The sequence below is a fragment of the Bombina bombina genome, chromosome 4 (assembly GCF_027579735.1).
Source record: "Bombina bombina isolate aBomBom1 chromosome 4, aBomBom1.pri, whole genome shotgun sequence".
Taxonomy (NCBI): domain Eukaryota; kingdom Metazoa; phylum Chordata; class Amphibia; order Anura; family Bombinatoridae; genus Bombina; species Bombina bombina.
This window is the reverse complement of record NC_069502.1, coordinates 1106208961-1106228522: the sequence shown is the minus strand read 5'-3', so window position 1 is coordinate 1106228522 and position 19562 is coordinate 1106208961. Positions and strand designations below refer to the sequence as shown.

Genomic DNA, 19562 nt, shown 5'->3' with positions numbered 1-19562 from the left:
ATGTTTGAGAGGCAAAACCAGACCCTAACAATGAGATATGACAAGTTAAAAAGGTCATTTGAAGATCTGAGGAGGGATATTTCATCAATTACTAAGCGCGCTGATACCATTGAGCGAAAGCAAGAAGATATGATAGTGGATCATGCTAATTGGGTCAGTTACACTCAAAACCTAGCAGATCGGGGGCGTGTCTGAACTGTGATCGAGTACGGTCGCACCTTTCTGTGCTCCTGTGGAATTTCCTGCAATTCGCCGGTTAAGAGAGTAGTCTTACAGCCAAATTACCGCTAATAATCACCACATTACCCCTTCAGCTTGGGGTATCTGACATCACTCTTGTTTGACTGTATTTGTGAAGCTGAAGCAAGAATTCAGACGGAGGAGGCCTAGTGCTGCAGCACACAATAGGCAGCGCCACCCCCTCGGGCAACCAAGGTACTCTGCAGGAGCTGGACAGACCAATATACTTAGTTGCACTTTCCTGTGCATCGCAAGGCTTTTAAAGTAATAAACTACCAATTACTCACGGTAACCAGATACCACAACCCACTGCAAATTACAACCAAGATGGCCGCTACAGAAGACACCAATCTCCAAGACATCTTCAACAATGAACATTGGTGGAGATTCGAAGCACTATGTTTACACCTCATTGAAAAAGCACCCCATAACTCATGAATAATACAATTTCCAGCAAAGGACACAGAGGAAACCCCAGAGGTAAACTCTGTAGAAGAGTCCCACCAACAAAAAGAGCGCAAAGAAGCCATCACCATCTTTACAACCAACCTGCTGCTTGATATGATGGTGCTGGAGACACCAGAAGAATCACAGTTCACAACACAGGGGAGGAAAGATCCAACGGCTGCTCTTGCCATCAACGGCATGGCGATTGAACCTCTGCAACCACCGAAATACTTTCTGCCGATTGCGACCTGGCAGGGTTTCAGGGGGAATCCCAGGGAAGCTGAAGCTGAAAGACAAATATTGCATAAGCCAGAGGCCTCGCTCGATAACAGCCACAGCCACCGCCCAAATGTCGAATGACTCTAGAGGTTTGAACGACACATATAAGAAGGGACCTCCTTGTTCTGAGAACATTAATATTTTATTACAAGGCCTTCCGGGCCCCTATCATTTACTTAAAGCCCTGGGGTTACTGGGACAACGGAGAGAAACTAAGGGAAACTAAAGTACCACCCATAAAATCCACTGTATACCTAAAGTGTGTAAGTTCTTATCTGCTACAGGACACTAAAATTTTTGGGCAAAACATCTCACTTTTACAACCAAAATCTTGGGGATAAAGGACTGTCCACAAAATGGTGCCGTTGTTATACAACCAGAAAAATCAGTATAGAGATTTTATTAACATGTTACCCAGTTTGCCAGTTTGAATACTTTATTTCAGTATGTTTAATGTTCCAGTGCAGTACTGTAACTCTAGACCATGTATTGCGATGTTAGACTCCACATCCCTGTATGAATGTGCTGTAACGATTTGACAAATGATATATAGAAATACTCCATCTAATACCAACATAATGTAAACCACTATTTTTTTTTTTTACAACTTCCTTTTTTCCATACTAGGATTTCCTTTGGGGGTTAGTGGGGGACCCCATTGGGAACAGCTTTTATAAGGGATTACAAATCCATTGTATCGGTGATTCCAAACGTAACGCTGATGCTACTTCAACATTTCCTTCGCGGCCAGCAGCCAGGCCACGGAAGGATAAAAGTGAGAATTATTACATATAGATCATGGGGTACTATACTTTCATAAAATTACTACATGTCATCCAAGTGTATATATATATATATATATATATATTATATTACTACAACTACTCACATACGAATCATATTAAAGTGGAAAAACAGAAAGTTATTTCCTTATAACAACAAGGCTTAAAACATACTGTATATTACAATTGCACTGTTGCTATAAGTATGTTTCAATCAGTTGCATATTATTGGTTTGCTCGGTTTTTGTATCAGCATCTAAATAACTTGTATGACTTTATCATCTCAATATTATTCTACTTTTGGATGTAGTTTTTCTTTAGTTTTCTATTGTGTTTCAAAATGACCCCTGGACTCAGATAAGAACATCTCAATCGGTCCAAGAGTGACCTACTTTGCTGACTTAAGGGGTAAAAAATAAAAATGAGGATCATAACCAACTCTGTAAACTCCTGTTAAAATATGATGTGAATATATGTCATAATTTTTAATCTTTGTATAATGTATGCTTTTTGTCCTCAATAAAAAAAAAAAAACTAGCGGATCAAGTATCCTCTTTGGAAGCCAAGGTTGCAGATTTAGAGGACCGCTCCCGAAGGAACAATGTTCGCATTCAGGGGATCCCTGAGGAGGTGACCGCGAGATTTGGAGAAATATGCACAGTCCTTCTTGTCTGCTATTCTGGGCCCAATGGCGGGTGATGCCAACCGAATTGGTCACATTCATAGGGTTGCAAGACCGAAAAATATCTCCCCTGATAAGCCAAGAGACACCATTGCCTGCCTTCATTATTACACGTATAAAGAGCAACTGATGAGGACTGTCATGCGCTCTCCAAGCTTACCTCATCAGTATGCGGGAGTGTCACTGTTCCCGGATTTGTCCTCCCATACACTATCGCAGAGGAGAACCTACACCACCGTTACAAGTGTTTTAATGCAACATCAGATCAGATCAGGGATTCCCAACCAAATTGATTGTTACAAAAGATGGCACCCAACATATTGTTCTGACTCCAAGACAAGGCCAGGACCTGCTGAAAAAGTGGCATCTAGAACATCTAGAGAGAGCCCCTCCAAAAATCCCCCAAAGAGGAAACCACAGATCTCCAAGCTTTGATCCACTGCAAAGAAGTAACAACAGCTTCAGCCCCAGAGTGGAATCCAGCAGATCAACATTCACCTCCATGATTGCTACACTAAAAAGTTGACTTTCTGGAGAGACATATCTCCTTTTTCTTAGTCTTTTTCTAAAAGTCACTCAAACTTTTGAAGGAGGGGATGATTCCTGCTGGACTCCGGTATATGTATCAAATATGCACCTAACTTGTGGTTTACTGGTAGGACAGAAATTGCTTATTATTTGTCTAGTTATAAATGGGTTTTTTTCTTTTTGCACAATGCTTTGCTTTCCAATTTGGGAACATTGTTTCACTGTTTACCTTAGAAGTTATGATATATAAGCTTAATGTAAGGTTATATGTGCACACATGTTAGTAAGTAACAATAGCATGAGAGCTTAAAGTGAAAGTAAATCTTAGCGTTTTACAAACGCTAGGATTGACTTTTGAAACAAATAAAGGGGACTTTCATTCATGATGTATAAGATACTTCATGTAGAAAGCTCCTTTATTTGTTTTAACTGATCGTCTTATTTAGCTGCTACAGCAGCACATGGCTAAAAAAAAAAATTTGCTAAGAGGTGAAGTTTTCACCTGTTAGCCAATAGCCATGCGGTAAATCCGGCTCCCATGGCTATTGGCTAAGAGGTGGAAACGTCACCTCTTAGCAAACAAATTTTTAGCTGTGGGCTGCTGTAGCAGCTAAAAATGGCGATCAGTTAAAACAAATAAAGGAGCTTTCTACATGAAGTATCTTATACTTCATGAATGAAAGTCCCCTTTATTTGTTTCAAAATTCAATCCTACTGTTTGTAAAACGCTAGGATATACTTTTACTTTAAGTCCCAGAGTGGGGTCCGGTAGAAAAACATTCACCTCCAAGATCATAGCTCAGAAGGGTGAATTTCTGATGAGGCATGTCTCTCCTTCTTATTCTTTTTTCTTTAAAGAAGCTCGATCCTTGGCCAAAGGGGATGACTTCTGCCGGACTCAGACATATGTATTAAATATGCACCTACCTTGGGGCTTCTCAATAGCTCAGGAATTTTTTATTAACTCTTCTGGTATAAATGTTTTTTACACAATGTTCTGTTTTTATTCCAGTTGGGACCACTGTCCCACTGTTAAGTGTTGGAGTTAGGTTACATTAATGCAATGTTTGGTAACATGTGCACACACGATTTTTCATTTGTAAAATCACAGGCTTAATTGCATCAGAAAACAGTCCACGAGTCAATATGCGGCCCCCATTTTCCCCCTCCTCCAACCCACCCTCCTTTTTTTTTTTTCCTCTCTCCCTTCTTTCTCCTCTCAGTGGATGGGATAGAGTTTGAAGGGACCCGGGACTCCCCCCCTCTCTTCTCCCGCCTATAAGGTTGATAGCATAATGTCTAACAAGGGGTTGTAACCTTTATGGGTTGTGTGCACCCGTGATTACATGCTGGTTACTCAGTTTTCTTCATTATATATTTCTCACACTATACCTAATGTACATTCCTACACCGATGGGTGGAGGCCACACACTGTATCAGTACCCCCCCCCCCCCACAAATTTAACTCATTGCGGACAGGGGTGACCTATAACCCTCCGCAACCTTAGGCAGAGTTAGGTAGTGTCTGCCCATCCCAGGATGCTAGACGTCTCCTCTCTCCCTTCTCCCATCATTTTTGTTCCCTCTCTCTCCCTTCCTCTCTGCTAGTGTCCTGGACATGAACATACATAATTGTTTGGAGAGAGAACAAGTTGTGTATATGTTCTAGAATCTAAAGTGTTTTTTTGTGGGTTTTATATTGATCAATATATTTCTAAACCTTTTTCACTTGTTATATAATTATGCCATACATAAGTTTCTTTTTTGTATGTTTAATACCATATACTCTAAAAGTGCTCATGAGGTGTGGTCCTAATTACAAAACTTAAGTTACAAGAGACTTGGGACAGGTCCTAGTGTACTACATGACTATACATGGACACTTCATATCTATGAATCGTGGTAAAGTGAAAAGTGGAAGACACAATATATAGAGAAAGAACACAATGAGGATGCACAGCACTACTAGGAATGATTACTCTTCTTTTTCTTTAAAAAGCAATTGACTCTCTACTTGTCATGCTCATAGCGCAAATATTACTCATTTAGTGCTATCTGTACCTGGCATCTGACATTTGTGACAATTGTCTATACATGTTTTAACTGTACTGTTGATTGGATGCTACTTTGCTTATTTCCTCAATAAAAAGAAATATATTGGGGGGGGGGGGATTTCAAATGAGTAGCAGATTTTTTTCTGACATATGTTAAAGTTTGTTACATTTTCCTTCTTAATGCATCATGTGACAACCATCAGCCAATCACAAAATGCATTTACGTACATCATACCCTGTGAATCTTAAACATTCTCAGTAGGATCTGGTGCCTCAGAAAGTGTTCTTATAAAAAAAATTGTGCACATTTAGATAATAGAAGGGAATTTATAAGGTTGTTTAAAATTGTGTGCTGTCGGTGAATTATCAAAGTTTAATTTTGATTTGACTGTCCATTAAATGTCCCTTTAAATTTAAACTGAAACTAATACAGCAGTATCAGTTGTGTGCTTCCTACTAAGGCATTGTGGCTGATAGTCACTGATAGGTACATCCTGCTAATTCTTATTGAGTATTAGTAGAAAGTATCTATAAGCTAATGAGCATAAGTTGGAAGCCCACAAGTGATACTGACATATTAGTTTAAAATTAAAACAGTTTTTACTAAATATTTCTTCAGAAAAAAATGTCAACACATTTAAATACTGTCCTTTCATATGAGCGATTTAAACATTTTGAGTATAGTGTCCCTTTAACATATGTTGACCACACTCTCTTGCTCTAAACCTTCCAATATTTTGGCATCTGTGACACAGCTCTCTCATGGCCCTTCTCTTACCTGTCTAACTGGACCTTTAGTGTTACCATCTCTGGCACATCCTCTGACCCTTTACCACTTTCTGTTGGGGTACCACAAGGCTCTCCATCTCTTCTCAATTTATACTTCATCCTTAGGTTCCTTAATACAGTCTCATGGGTTTCAATACCATTTGTATGCTGATGGTACCTAAATCTACATTTCTGCACCAGACCTATTCTCTTCCTTACTAACTTATGTCACTAACTATAGTTCTAATATTTCCTCCTGGATGTCCTCTTACTACCTTAAGCTAGATCTCTCCAAAACTGAGCTCCTTATTTTCCCTTCTTCTTCCAAAATCCCTACCCCCAACTTTCTCTAACTGTTGATAATAACATCATTACCCCAACCCTGCATGCCCGATGTTTTGGGATCACACTTGACTCAGATCTCTCTTTCACTTCCCACATCTAGTCTTTGGCCAATCCCTGCCGCCATCACCTCAAAAACATCTCCAAAATTTGCCACTAACTCACACAAAACACAACTAAGACTTTAATCCACACTCTCATCATTTCCTGCCTTGACTATTGCAACTCCATCCTCTCCAGCCTCCTTAGCTGCAGTATATCTCCCTTACAATCCATAATAAATGCCTCTGCCAGGGTGATCATCCTTACATGTCGCTCCTTATCTGCTGCACCCCTCTGCCAGTCTCTTCACTGGCTTCCTCTAACCTCCAGAATAAAACATAAAATCCTGACTCTAATTTTTAAATCTCTCAATAACACTGCTCTACCCTATATCTCCAACCTAGTCTCCAGATACTCTCCCGTCCCCTTCGCTCTGCTCATGACCTCCTCTCATTATCTCCTCACATTCCCGTCTACAAGCCTTCTCTAGACTGCCCCTATTTTGTGGAACTCTCTGCCCCGTACTACATGACTCTCCCCTAGTTTTCAAACTTTCAAGCACTCCTTAAAGACGCTACTGTTCAGGGATGCATATAATAAACACTAACATTTTTCTATCTTATTTCCTCTCCTTCTTTTATCTATCCCCTTGAACCCCCTTAGCATGTTGTCAGCCTACAAGTCTAGCTGCTTTGCGGATCACCTTCATGAGAGATGATTTACAATAGTGAAACTCTTGGCAGGGCCCTCTATCCCTTTGTCTCCCATAATTGTTACCTTGCATATTAGACCCATGTCTTTAGCGCTGTGGAATATGTTGACCATGTTAACATCACATATGATTTTATTTCCCTAAAAAAATCTATTTTGTTGTAATTGGGCATTTTACTTGGTTTCTAGATGTTTTGCTCCAGGCAGGCTTTGAATGGCCATGCTCGTATTCATGGAGGAACAAGTATTCCAGGCAGAATAGTTCCAATTGTTGCTAACACCAAGCAGAAGCCAAGTTCTCAGAGTGGGTACTGCTCAGTGAAGAGCTCTCCCGCTCACAGCACCACCAGTGGCGAGACTGACCATGCCACGGTCTTTCCTTGCAAGGTTTGCGGCAAGTAAGTGTCTATTGTTACTGATATTCAGTTTACTTTTTACTTTAATTAACCTTTTAAGAGACAGTAAACACCTGTAACTAAAAAAAAAAATCTGCAGCCTTGCAATAAATTAAAATAGTGAACACGTTTGAAAATGTTTTGATTGAATTAAACCCCTTGTTTGATGCAATTGTTTTTCAATAGACAAACTCCACCCACCACTTGCCTTATATGGAGTTGCTAATCAGGGCTTGTCACCTAGCAAAGGTATCATTGTTTTGCAGTTCCTGAAGCCATTTAGGTACAGATATATGGCAGGGTTAGGTTTGTGAAGCTATTTCAGCTCTCATAATTGGAAAGCTCTTCATTTTCAGACTTAAAGTGATGGTAAATCCTAGCGTTTCTAAAACGCTAGGTTTACCATTGGAACAAATAAAGGGGACTCATTCATGAAGTATAAAATACTTCATGCTAAAAGCTCCTTTATTTGTTCCTAGCGATTGCCTTCACTGAGCTGCTAAGGCAGTCAACTGGCAGAACACTATCTTCGCTATCTGGCAGAGAGGTGACGTTTCTACCTTTTAGCCAATAGCATGCAATATGTGGATCCAAGCCGGATTTCCCGCAATGCTATTGGCTAAAAGGTGGAAACATTTCAGAAACGCTAGGATTATGTTGAATTAAACATTTGATGTCACAATGTCAAAGTGTTTACTGCCATTTTAACTATTGGAGTAGTTTGCACATCAATGACCAAATATTTTATCTAGCAATTGATATACTTTCACTTGTTAAAGCATCCCTAGTGGAGACAGCACACGAGGCAGAAAAAAAGCCTAAATATAATAGCACAGATATCTGGACATGTATACTTATCAACAAGGTCCTTAAAGTCCAGCATCATTTGACATGTGTTTATGTCTAGATGGTCCATAACCAGAACACATTTTTTAACCTTCCTAGTTCATTGGTTTTTTTTCTTTAGTTTAATGCATTCCTCTTCAGGCTTTAGTTACATTGTGACAATTAGGAGAATTAGTATTATTTAGCTGGTAGCAACTTTTACAATTATGTAATACTTCAAAAGAGAGAAAAATAATGTATTTTTTAATTTTCTTTCAAGAAGGTTTCACTCCCATCTTTTATCTTTTTTCAAAAGGATTTTCAATTGTGGTTTAAATTATAATAATTTTATTTCTAATAAAAATATTATATTTATAAGAAACTGCTTTCATACATAAAGCAATATCCAGTCTGCAGTATGCAAATTTAAACATATTAAAAAATCTATATATAATTTGTGAAAAATTAATAAAATTTAGTATACAGAAATATTTACATAACCTCTATACCTTGGTAGAGAAAAATAAAATATATATACTTGCAGCTATCCTGAATATATAATAATTAAGACACAAGTATCCTTTATGGAAAAGAGTGGGACAGCGCAAACATGTTTTGTATTTTGAAAAAAAATTATATTCAATTAAGTGGCTTTTTAAAAGGTTTTCGAAGGATAGACCAACTTTTACTGTGTAAACTGGAGCTTACTGTTTGCAGCTGAGAGACTTTTTATGCTCAAGACGTTTTAAGTGCAAGTATTCTGTAAAGTTTTACTTTGTAATGTACCCATTTTTTCTATGAATTATTAAATATTTTACTAATTTGAATTATTTGATTTGATTATTTGAATATAATTTTTTTTATTTTTTTAACAAACATTTTTTTGCGCTGTCCCACTCTTTTCCATAAAGGGTACTTGTGTCCAAATACGAAAGTGAAATATGGTCAATATGAGAACTAAACATCTTAAATAACAAAAATAAAAGTAATGAATATTGAAAGAGGAAGGATCGAAATAGCATAACATAAAGAATATACTTATGAGTGTTTATAACAACAAAAGAAAATCTATGCAATTAAAGGGACAGTCAACACTAGAATTTTTGTTGTTTAAAAAGATAGATAATCCCTTTATTACCCAATCCCCAGTTTTGCATAACCAACACTGTTGAATTAATATACTTTTTACCTTTGTGATTACCTTGTATCTAAGCCTCTGCAAACTGCCCCCTTATTTCAGTTATTTTGACTAGACATGTGCAACGCTAAATTTCATTAGTTAAATAAATAACGCCTAGATTTAGAGTTCTGCGTTAGCCGTCAAAAACCAGCGTTAGGGGCTCCTAACGCTGGTTTTGGGCTACCGCTGGTATTTAGAGTCAGTCAGGAAAGGGTCTAACGCTCACTTTGCAGCCGCGACTTTTCCATACTGCAGATCCCCCTACGCCATTTGCGTATCCTATCTTTTCAATGGGATCTTTCTAACGCCGGTATTTAGAGTGTTGGCTGAAGTGAGAGTTAGAAATCTAACGACAAGACTCCAGCCGCAGAGAAAAGTCAGGAGTTAAGAGCTTTCTGGGCTAACGCCGGTTCATAAAGCTCTTAACTACTGTGCTCTAAAGTACACTAACACCCATAAACTACCTATGTACCCTTAAACCGAGGTCCCCCCACATCGCCGCCACTCTAATAATTTTTTTTAACCCCTAATCTGCCGACCGCACACCGCCGCAACCTACATTATCCCTATGTACCCCTAATCTGCTGCCCCTAACACCGCCGACCCCTATATTATATTTATTGACCCCTAATCTGCCGCCCCCAACATCGCCGCCACCTACCTACAATTATTAAGCCCTAATCTGCCGACCGGACCTCACTGCTACTCTAATAAAGTTATTAACCCCTAATCCACCTCACTCCCGCCTCAATAACCCTATAATAAATAGTATTAACCCCTAATCTGCCCTACCTAACATCACCGACACCTAACTTCAAGTATTAACCCCTAATCTGCCGACCGGACCTCGCCGCTACTCTAATAAATGTATTAACCCCTAAAGCTAAGTCTAACCCTAACCCTAACACCCCCCTAAGTTAAATATAATTTAAATCTAACGAAATAAATTATTTCTTATTAAATAAATTATTCCTATTTAAAGCTAAATACTTACCTGTAAAATAAACCCTAATATAGCTACAATAGAAATATATAGCTATTTTAGGATTAATATTTATTTTACAGGCAACTTTGTATTTATTTTAACCAGGTACAATAGCTATTAAATAGTTAATAACTATTTAATAGCTACCTAGTTAAAATAATTCCAAAATTACCTGTAAAATGAATCCTAACCTAAGTTACAATTAAACCTAACACTACACTATCAATAAATTAATTAAATAAAATACCTACAATTATCTACAATTAAACCTAACACTACACTATCAATAAATTAATTACATACAAATACCTACAAATAAATACAATTAAATAAACTAACTAAAGTACAAAAAATAAAAAAAGAACTAAGTTACAAAAAATAAAAAAATAATTTACAAACATTATAAAAATATTACAACAATTTTAAGCTAATAACACCTACTCTAAGCCCCCTAATAAAATAACAAAGCCCCCAAAATAAAAAAATGCTCTACCCTATTATAAAATAAAAATTGAAAAGCTCTATGACCTTACCAGCCCTTAAAAGGGCCTTTTGCGGGGCATGCCCCAAAGAATTCTGCTCTTTTGCCTGTAAAAAAAACATACAATACCCCCCCCAACATTACAACCCACCACCCACATACCCCTAATCTAACCCAAACCCCCCTAAAATAAACTTAACACTAAGCCCCTGAAGATTTCCCTACCTTGTCTTCACCACGCCGGGTATCATCGATCCGTCCAGAAGAGGGTTCAAAGTCTTCATCCAAGCCCAAGCGGGGGCTGAAGATGTCCATCATCCGGTTGAAGTCTTGATCCAAGTGGGGGCTGAAGAGGTCCATTATCCGGCTGAAGTCTTGATCCAAGCGGGGGCTGAAGAGGTCCATCATCCGGCTGAAGTCTTGATCCAAGCGGGGGCTGAAGAGGTCCATCATCCGGCTGAAGTCTTGATCCAAGCGGGGGCTGAAGAGGTCCATCATCCTGCTGAAGTCTTGATCCAAGCGGGGGCTGAAGAGGTCCATCATCCAGCTGAAGTCTTGATCCAAGCGGGGGCTGAAGAGGTCCATCATCCGGCTGAAGTCTTGATCCAAGCGGGGGCTGAAGAGGTCCATCATCCGGCTGAAGTCTTGATCCAAGCGGGGGCTGAAGAGGTCCATCATCCGGCTGAAGTCTTGATCCAAGCGGGGGCTGAAGAGGTCCATCATCCTGCTGAAGTCTTGATCCAAGCGGGGGCTGAAGAGGTCCATCATCCAGCTGAAGTCTTGATCCAAGCGGGGGCTGAAGAGGTCCATCATCCGGCTGAAGTCTTGATCCAAGCGGGGGCTGAAGAGGTCCATCATCCGGCTGAAGTCTTGATCCAAGCGGGGGCTGAAGAGGTCCATCATCCGGCTGAAGTCTTGATCCAAGCGGGGGCTCAAGAGGTCCATCATCCGGCTGAAGTCTTGATCCAAGCGGGGGCTGAAGAGGTCCATCATCCGGCTGAAGTCTTGATCCAAGCGGGGGCTGAAGAGGTCCATCATCCGGCTGAAGTCTTGATCCAAGCGGGGGCTGAAGAGGTCCATCATCCGGCTGAAGTCTTATATCAAGCGGCATCTTCAATCTTCTTTCTTCCGGCTCCATCTTCATCCAGCCGACGCGGAACATCCATCCTGGCCGACGACTACCCGACGACTGACGGTTCCTTTAAGGGACGTCATCCAAGATGGCGTCCCTCGAATTCCGATTGGCTGATAGGATTCTATCAGCCAATCGGAATTAAGGTAGGAAAATTCTGATTGGCTGATGGAATCAGCCAATCAGATTCAAGTTCAATCCGATTGGCTGATCCAATCAGCCAATCAGATTGAGCTTGCATTCTATTGGCTGTTCCGATTGTAACTTAGATTAGGATTTATTTTACAGGTAATTTTGTAATTATTTTAACTAGGTAGCTATTAAATAGTTTAACTTTTTAACTTTTTTTAACTATTTAATAGCTATTGTACCTGGTTAAAATAAATACAAAGATGCCTGTAAAATAAATATTAATCCTAAAATAGCTACAATATAATTATTATTTATATTGTAGCTATATTAGGGTTTATTTTACAGGTAAGTATTTAGCTTTAAATAGGAATAATTTATTTAATAAGAAATTATTTATTTCGTTAGATAAAAATTATATTTAACTAAGGGGGGTGTTAGGGTTAGGGTTAGACTTAGCTTTAGGGGTTAATACATTTATTATAGTAGCGGTGAGGTCCGGTAGGCAGATTAGGGGTTAATACTTGAAGTTAGGTGTCGGTGATGTTAGGGAGGGCAGATTAGGGGTTAATACTATTATATGGTTATTGAGGCGGGAGTGAGGCGGATTAGGGGTTAATAACTTTATTAGAGTAGCGGTGAGGTCCGGTCGGCAGATTAGGGGTTAATAAGTGTAGGTAGGTGGCGGCGACGTTGGGGGCGGCAGATTAGGGGTTAATAAATATAATATAGGGGTCGGCGGTGTTAGGGGCAGCAGATTAGGGGTACATAGGGATAACGTAGGTTGCGGCGGTGTACGGAGCGGCAGATTAGGGGTTAATAATAATATGCAGGGGTCAGCGATAGCGGGGTCGGCAGATTAGGGGTTAATAAGTGTAAGGCTAGGGGTGTTTAGACTCGGGGTACATGTTAGGGTGTTAGGTGCAGACTTAGGAAGTGTTTCCCCATAGGAAATAATGGGGCTGCGTTAGGAGCTGAACGCTGCTTTTTTGCAGGTGTTAGTTTTTTTTTCAGCTCAAACGGCCCCATTGTTTCCTATGGGGGAATCGTGCATGAGCACGTTTTTGAAGCTGGCCGCGTCCGTAAGCATCGCTGGTATTTAGAGTTGCAGTGGCGGTAAATTATGCTATACGCTCCCTTTTTGGAGCCTAATGCAACCATTCTGTGAACTCTAAATACCAGCGGTATTTAAAAGGTGCGGGGGGGGGAAGCACGCGTAGCTAACGCACCCCTTTGGCCGCAGAACTCTAAATCTAGGCGTAATTTTGTTTCGGCAAATTAGTTTAGTTAAGTTTAAAAAAAAAATTGTTTGGCAAATCAGTTTTGTTAAGTTAAATCGTTTTTTCGGATCCGTTCGTTTTTTTGGATCCATTCTTTATTCATTTGCATTATTCTGTTCTGAAGTTTAGAATAGAATAATGCATATGAATAAAGAATGGATCCGAAAAAACAAAAGGATCCGAAAAAAAAACGATTTAACTTAACATAACTAATATGCCGGCGATTGCTGAAACAAAATTATTTAAAACTGCCGCCGCTACCCACATCGCCGAACTAAATAAAGCTATTAACCCCTAAACCGCCGCCTCCCACATCACCGACACTAAATAAACCTATTAACCCCTAAAACGCCATTCCCCAAAATTGCAGACACTAACTAAACCTATTAACCCCTAAACCGCAGTCCCTGACATCGCCGACACTAACAAAACCTATTGACCCCTAAACCGCAGTTCCCCAACATCGCCGACACTAACTAAACCTAAACCGCCGTACTACCACATCGCCAACACTAACGAAAACACTAAATAAACCTATTATCCCCTAAACCGCCACCTCCCACATAGCAACAACCTAAATTAAACTATATTAACCCCTAAACCTAACGCACCCTAACTTTAACATAATTAAAATAGACCTAAATTAAAGTTACAATTATTAACTAACTACCTATTTAAAAATAAATACAAACTTACTTGTGAAATAAAAATAAAACCTAAGCTAGCTACAATATAACTATTTACTAGCTACCTAGTTAAAATAAACACAAACTTACCTGTGAAATAAAAAATAAAACCTAAGTTTAAACTAATAAAACCTAACATGAGTAAAAATAAAAAACCTAACATGACTAAAAATAAAAAAACAAAGATTACTAAAAAATTAAAACTACAATTACAAAAAATAATAAACACTAAAATTACAAAAAATAAAAAAAATTACCATTACAAAAAATAACAAACAAAATTATCCATAAAAATAAAAATTATTCCTATTCTAATACCCCGTTTAAAAAAAAAACAAAAAAAACAACCCAAAATAAAAAAACTAATTTATAATAAACTACTAAGGGCCCTTAAAAGGGCCTTTTGTAGGGCATTGCTCTAAGGTTAACAGCTCTTTTGCAAAAAAATTAAAACAAACACCCCCTAACATTACAAACCCCCACCCGCCAAACCCACAAAATAAAAATAAACCTAATCTACCCATTACCCGAAAAGGACATTTGTATGGGCATTGCCCTTAAAAGTCATTCCGCTCTTTTTCGGCCCATTAAAAATAAAAAATGCCTAATTTAAAAAAAAAAAAAAAAAAAATACCATTACAAAAAATAACAAACGAAATTATCCAAAATAAAAAAAAAATTCCTATTCTAATACCCCGTTTAAAAAAAAACAAAAAAAAATCCCAAAATAAAAAAAACATAATCTATAATAAACTACCAAGGGCCCTAAAAAGGGCCTTTTTTTAGGGCATTGCCCTAAAGTTAACAGCTCTTTTGCTAAAAAATAAAAACAAACACCCCCTAACATTACAAACCCCCCCCCACCAAACCCACAAAAAAAAAAAAACTAACTAAAAAAAAACTTCAGCTCTTTTACTGCCCTTAAAAGGGCATTCAGCTTTTTTTCGGCCCATTAAAATAAAAAAAGCCCTAATCTAAAAAAAAAAACACCCCTAAATAACAAACAAAAAAACTAACACTAACCCAAAAATTGGTACTCACAGTTGCTGAAGTCCGGCGAAAGATCTTCATCCCAGTGGCGAAGCATCTTCATCCAGACGTCTCCATCTTCATCCATCGCGGGACCGGCATCTTCTTCATCCCTGCGGAGGCGGAGCGGTCAATGAGCGGAGGTCCGACGTGGAGGTCCTCTTCATGCGATCGTCTGCCACACACTGAGGATTCAATACAAGGTACCCCTTTTATATTGGGGTACCGTTGCATTCCTATTGGCTAAAAAATTAAAATCAGCCAATAGGAATGAGAGCTGCTTAAATCATATTGGCTGTTTAAATCAGCCAATAGGATTTAAGCAGCTCTCATTCCTATTTGCTTAATTTAATTTTTCATCCAATAGGAATGCAACGGAACCCCAATATAAAAGGGGTACCTTGCATTGAATCTTCAGTATGCAGTGGTCGATCGCATGAAGAGGACCTCCACGTCGGACCGATAGACCTCCGCCTGGACTTCCGTCTGGACCTCCGCCTCTGCGCATCCACTGACCGCTCTGCCTCCGCTGGGATAAAGATAGAAGATGCTGGTCTCGCGATGGATACAGATGGAGCCGTCTGGATGACGATGCTTCACCGCTGGGATGAAGATCTTTCGCTGGACTTCAGCAACTGTGAGTACCAATTTTGGGGTTAGTGTTAGGTATTTTTTTTTGTTTTTTTGGGGTGTTATTTTTAGATTAGGGCTTTTTTATTTTAATGGGACGAAAAAGAGCTAAATGCCCTTTTAAGGGTGGTAAAAGAGCTGAAAGCCCTTTTAAGGGCAATGTCCATACAAATGCCCTTTTTTAGGGCAATGGGTAGATTATTTTTTTTTTAGTTAGGTTTTTTTATTTTGTGGGTTTGTGGGGGGTTTGTAATGTTAGGGGGTGTTTTTATTTGTTTGCAAAAGAGCTGTTAACTTTAGGGCAATGCCCTACAAAAGGCCCTTTTAAGAGACCTTGGTAGTATATTATAGATTATGGTTTTTTTTATTTTGAGGTGGGGTTTTTTGTTTTTAAAACGGGGTATTAGAATAGGAATAATTTTTATTATTTTGGATAATTTAATTTGTTATTTTTTGTAATGGTGTTTTATTGGGGTTTTTTTAAGTTTAGTGTTTATTATTTTTTGTAATTGTAGTTTTATTTTTTTAGTAATCTCAGGGTTTTTTATTTTTAGTAATGTTAGGTTTTATTAGTTTAAGCTTAGGTTTTATTTTTATTTTATTTCACAGGTAAGTTTGTATTTATTTTAACTAGGTAGTTAGTAAATAGTAATATTGTAACTAGCTTAGGTTTTATTTTTATTTCACAGGTAAGTTTGTATTTATTTTCAAATAGGTAGTTAGTTAATAATTGTAACTTTAATTTAGGTCTAATTTAATTATGTTAAAGTTAGGGGGTGTTAGGTTTAGGGGTTAATACTTTAATTTAGGTTGTTGCGATGTGGGGGTGGGTGGTTTAGGGGTTAATAGGTTTAGTTAGTAGTGTTGGCGATGTTTGGGAACGGCGGTTTAGGGGTTAATAGGTTTATTTAGTTCTGCGATGTTGGGAAACTTCGGTTTAGGGGTTAATAGGTTTAGTGTTAGCGATGTTTGGGAATAGCGGTTTAGGGGTTAATAGGTTTAGTTAGTGTCAGCAATGTCGGGGAACTGCGGTTTAGGGGTTAATATGTTTAGTTAGTGTTGGCGATGTCAGGGAACTGCGGTTTAGATTAGAACAATGAAAAATTCCGAATATGAATAAAGAATGGATCCGAAAATTTGGAAACTGATTTATTAATTTTTGGAATTTTTCGGGATTTTAGTTATGGTGCCGATTCGGACATTCGAATTAATTCGAAATATCGAATCAGACAAAATTCGTCCGAAAACTCAATTCAGCCGAAACGAATAGCACGTCTACTTTTGACAGACTTGCATTTTAGCTAATCAGTGCTAACTTCACGTGCGTGAGCTCAATGTTATCTTTATGGCACACATGAACTAATGCCCTCTAGTGGTGAAAAACTGTCAAAATGAATTCAGATTAGAGGCGGCCTTCAAGGTTTAAGAAATTAGCATATGAGCCTACCTAGGTTTAGCTTTCAACTAAGAATACCAAGAGAACAAAGCAAAATTGGTGATAAAAGTAAATTGGAAAGTTGTTTAAAACTACATGCCCTATTTGAATCATAAAAGTTTATTTTGGACTGCTGTGACATATGATGGTAATTCAGAAATAAATCATTATAATAATTATATAAAAATTACAGGAGTAATGAATATGAAATAAATAGTCCCCAAATGAACAAAAAAAAGCCAATTTACTTTTGTGATTATGGACTTTGATGATGATTTATAGATAAATAATAATAATAATAATAATGCAGTGTCCCTGGAGTAATAAATGTATGCAAAATTCCCAACTGATTGTGATTAGTCTTTCCAAATTCACATTCATAGTTATATTTAATTTGTGTAATCACTTTGAAATATATATAACAGAGCCTAATACTAATAGAGTTTTTTTTATATATAGGGTATTTTTCAAGATTAAAAGTCGAAACGCGCATATGAAAACACACCGACAGCAGGAGGAACAGCAAAGGCAGAAAGCACAGAAAGCAGTTGTAGCGGCAGAAATGGCTGACACCATCTCTCGGACCGTAATGAGGACTACTGTACCCGAAGATCACAGTTTATTGCCTTTTGATCATCTGAGCCTCATTAAAAACATAGAGCAGGCTTTGGATGATGATGATGTGGCTCAGGATTTAGAGGATGTTTTGGAAAGAGAGATCATAAATACGGATCTGTTGCTGGATGATGAAGATGCAGAATTACTTCAAGATACTGCTGACCTATAGTAACGATGTCCCTCACATTTGCAGAGTACCAGGGTCAAAATGTTATATCAAGAGGAGAGTTTATTACTTGTATGGTTAAATATTTTTTAATTACTTTGTAACCTTTTTTAAAGAACACACTTTCCTGAGATCAAAATAAACCAAATGATTTGTAATATAGTTTGGACAGAAGAACCCATATTTTCATGTTTTGTTTTTTTTTCTAGAACAATGTTTCTAGAAAATGTGCCAATCATAGCACCAAAATATGTGCGCCAAATCGAGGTGGTTCCATTTATTTTCCATGTGTCTGATTTGAGTTTGAAAAGGAAAATGCCATTTTTGGAGAAATCGTCTGTTAAAGGCATCTCTGCTACTGCCATTTATTGTAACCCAAAGACTGTGATATGAAGAGACTTGTATGTATTTGAAGTCGCTGATTTACCTAATTAAGAAACCACTAAGGTCTTTTGTTTTAAAGAAACAGTTATCTAAATATTTTATATCCTGTGTTATAGTTCTCACTCTCTAAAAGCACTAGTGTCCCCAATTCTTTCCTACTGTTTCTTTCTATGTTTAAACGGGGTCACAAGCCTAAGATTATAGCCACTAAATAACAAGGGATCTAAACAAATAGAAAGCAGACATTGCTCTATTATACTATGGAACATATACAAATATGGCTGTATTTTGGTTGAATGGGTGAAGATAATATTTGATTTTGGTTACTTTGGTAGCTTTTTTATGTCAGCTTTGTTATCCCAATAGTTGTGGGTGTTGCACCTTTAAGTCCTGGGTCAGGATGGGTTTATTTTGTGTAAATAATGGTTTGTATTTCAGTTTTGTTTTAAATGAATAGAGTTTATATTGATGATGTAATTTGTATGGCTGCTCAACCCAGGGTAACCCAGTAACCTGGGGATTTTGTTAAAAGGGTTAAATAAAATTGTTATGATTGATTTTAATGCAGTTAAAAAAATCCAATTGGTTTCTGTTATTAAATTTACTTTGTTCTCTTGATGTCCTTTGTCAAAGAACCTGAGTAGGATCACATGCCTTGAGCTCTGTGTGGCAGCCATGTTTGTAGCAATGTTATGTTATGTAAATATGCTGCAATATAGTACTCCAGACACGTGCACGCTCCTGAGCCAGCTAGGCTACCAAGAGAAAAAAGTATAATTTTTTTAATAGCACCCCATCTTAATAATGAAAGTTTCTGGGGGGATTTAGGGGTTTTTTTTTTTATTATTTTTATTGAGGTTGTTATAAACATATACAGTGTATGTAGAATTGCCAAAACTTAAGTAGTACAGACGTTGGGATACAATTCACAGTAATAAAACAGTGTACAGTCAGGTACATACAGATTCAGAAAGTTTAGTTTTTTAATTTCTTGACCCTTTAAATGGCCATTATAGTGAAAAAAATTGTTAGAGTCATTTTACCTCAGGCATCACTGTAAATCTATGTGTTTGAACACTGCAAAAGGATTAAACACATAGTTAAAGTACCACTCACGACCTGCAGAGAACCACGGAAACAGTAGCTGACCCACTCAGCAATACTAGTCACATGGCCCAGCTGTGCAACTAACGCTGTTGATTGTGTCAGTGACATTTCCCACTCAGGACCAGCAGTGCTCTGCAACTCTTGAGTGGCACTTTAAACTATGTGCTTAACCCCTTTGTGTTGCTTAAACTTTTAAATACAAACATTTTTGTAATATACGTGTTA

The 19562-nt window shown here is 38.0% G+C and overlaps 1 protein-coding gene across 2 annotated transcripts in view; it reads left to right on the top strand.

Moving 5' to 3' along the window:
- Positions 1 to 18793, top strand: part of TRERF1 (transcriptional regulating factor 1) — a 508752-nt gene extending 489959 nt beyond the window's left edge. For both annotated transcript variants that reach the window (XM_053712363.1, XM_053712362.1), the window contains 2 exons: positions 7065 to 7273; positions 17522 to 18793. In XM_053712363.1, coding sequence (XP_053568338.1) covers positions 7065 to 7273; positions 17522 to 17849 — 537 coding nt within the window. In that variant the 3' untranslated portion in view covers positions 17850 to 18793. The remainder of the gene's footprint in view (positions 1 to 7064; positions 7274 to 17521) is intronic.
- The last annotated feature ends 769 nt before the right edge of the window (positions 18794 to 19562 follow it).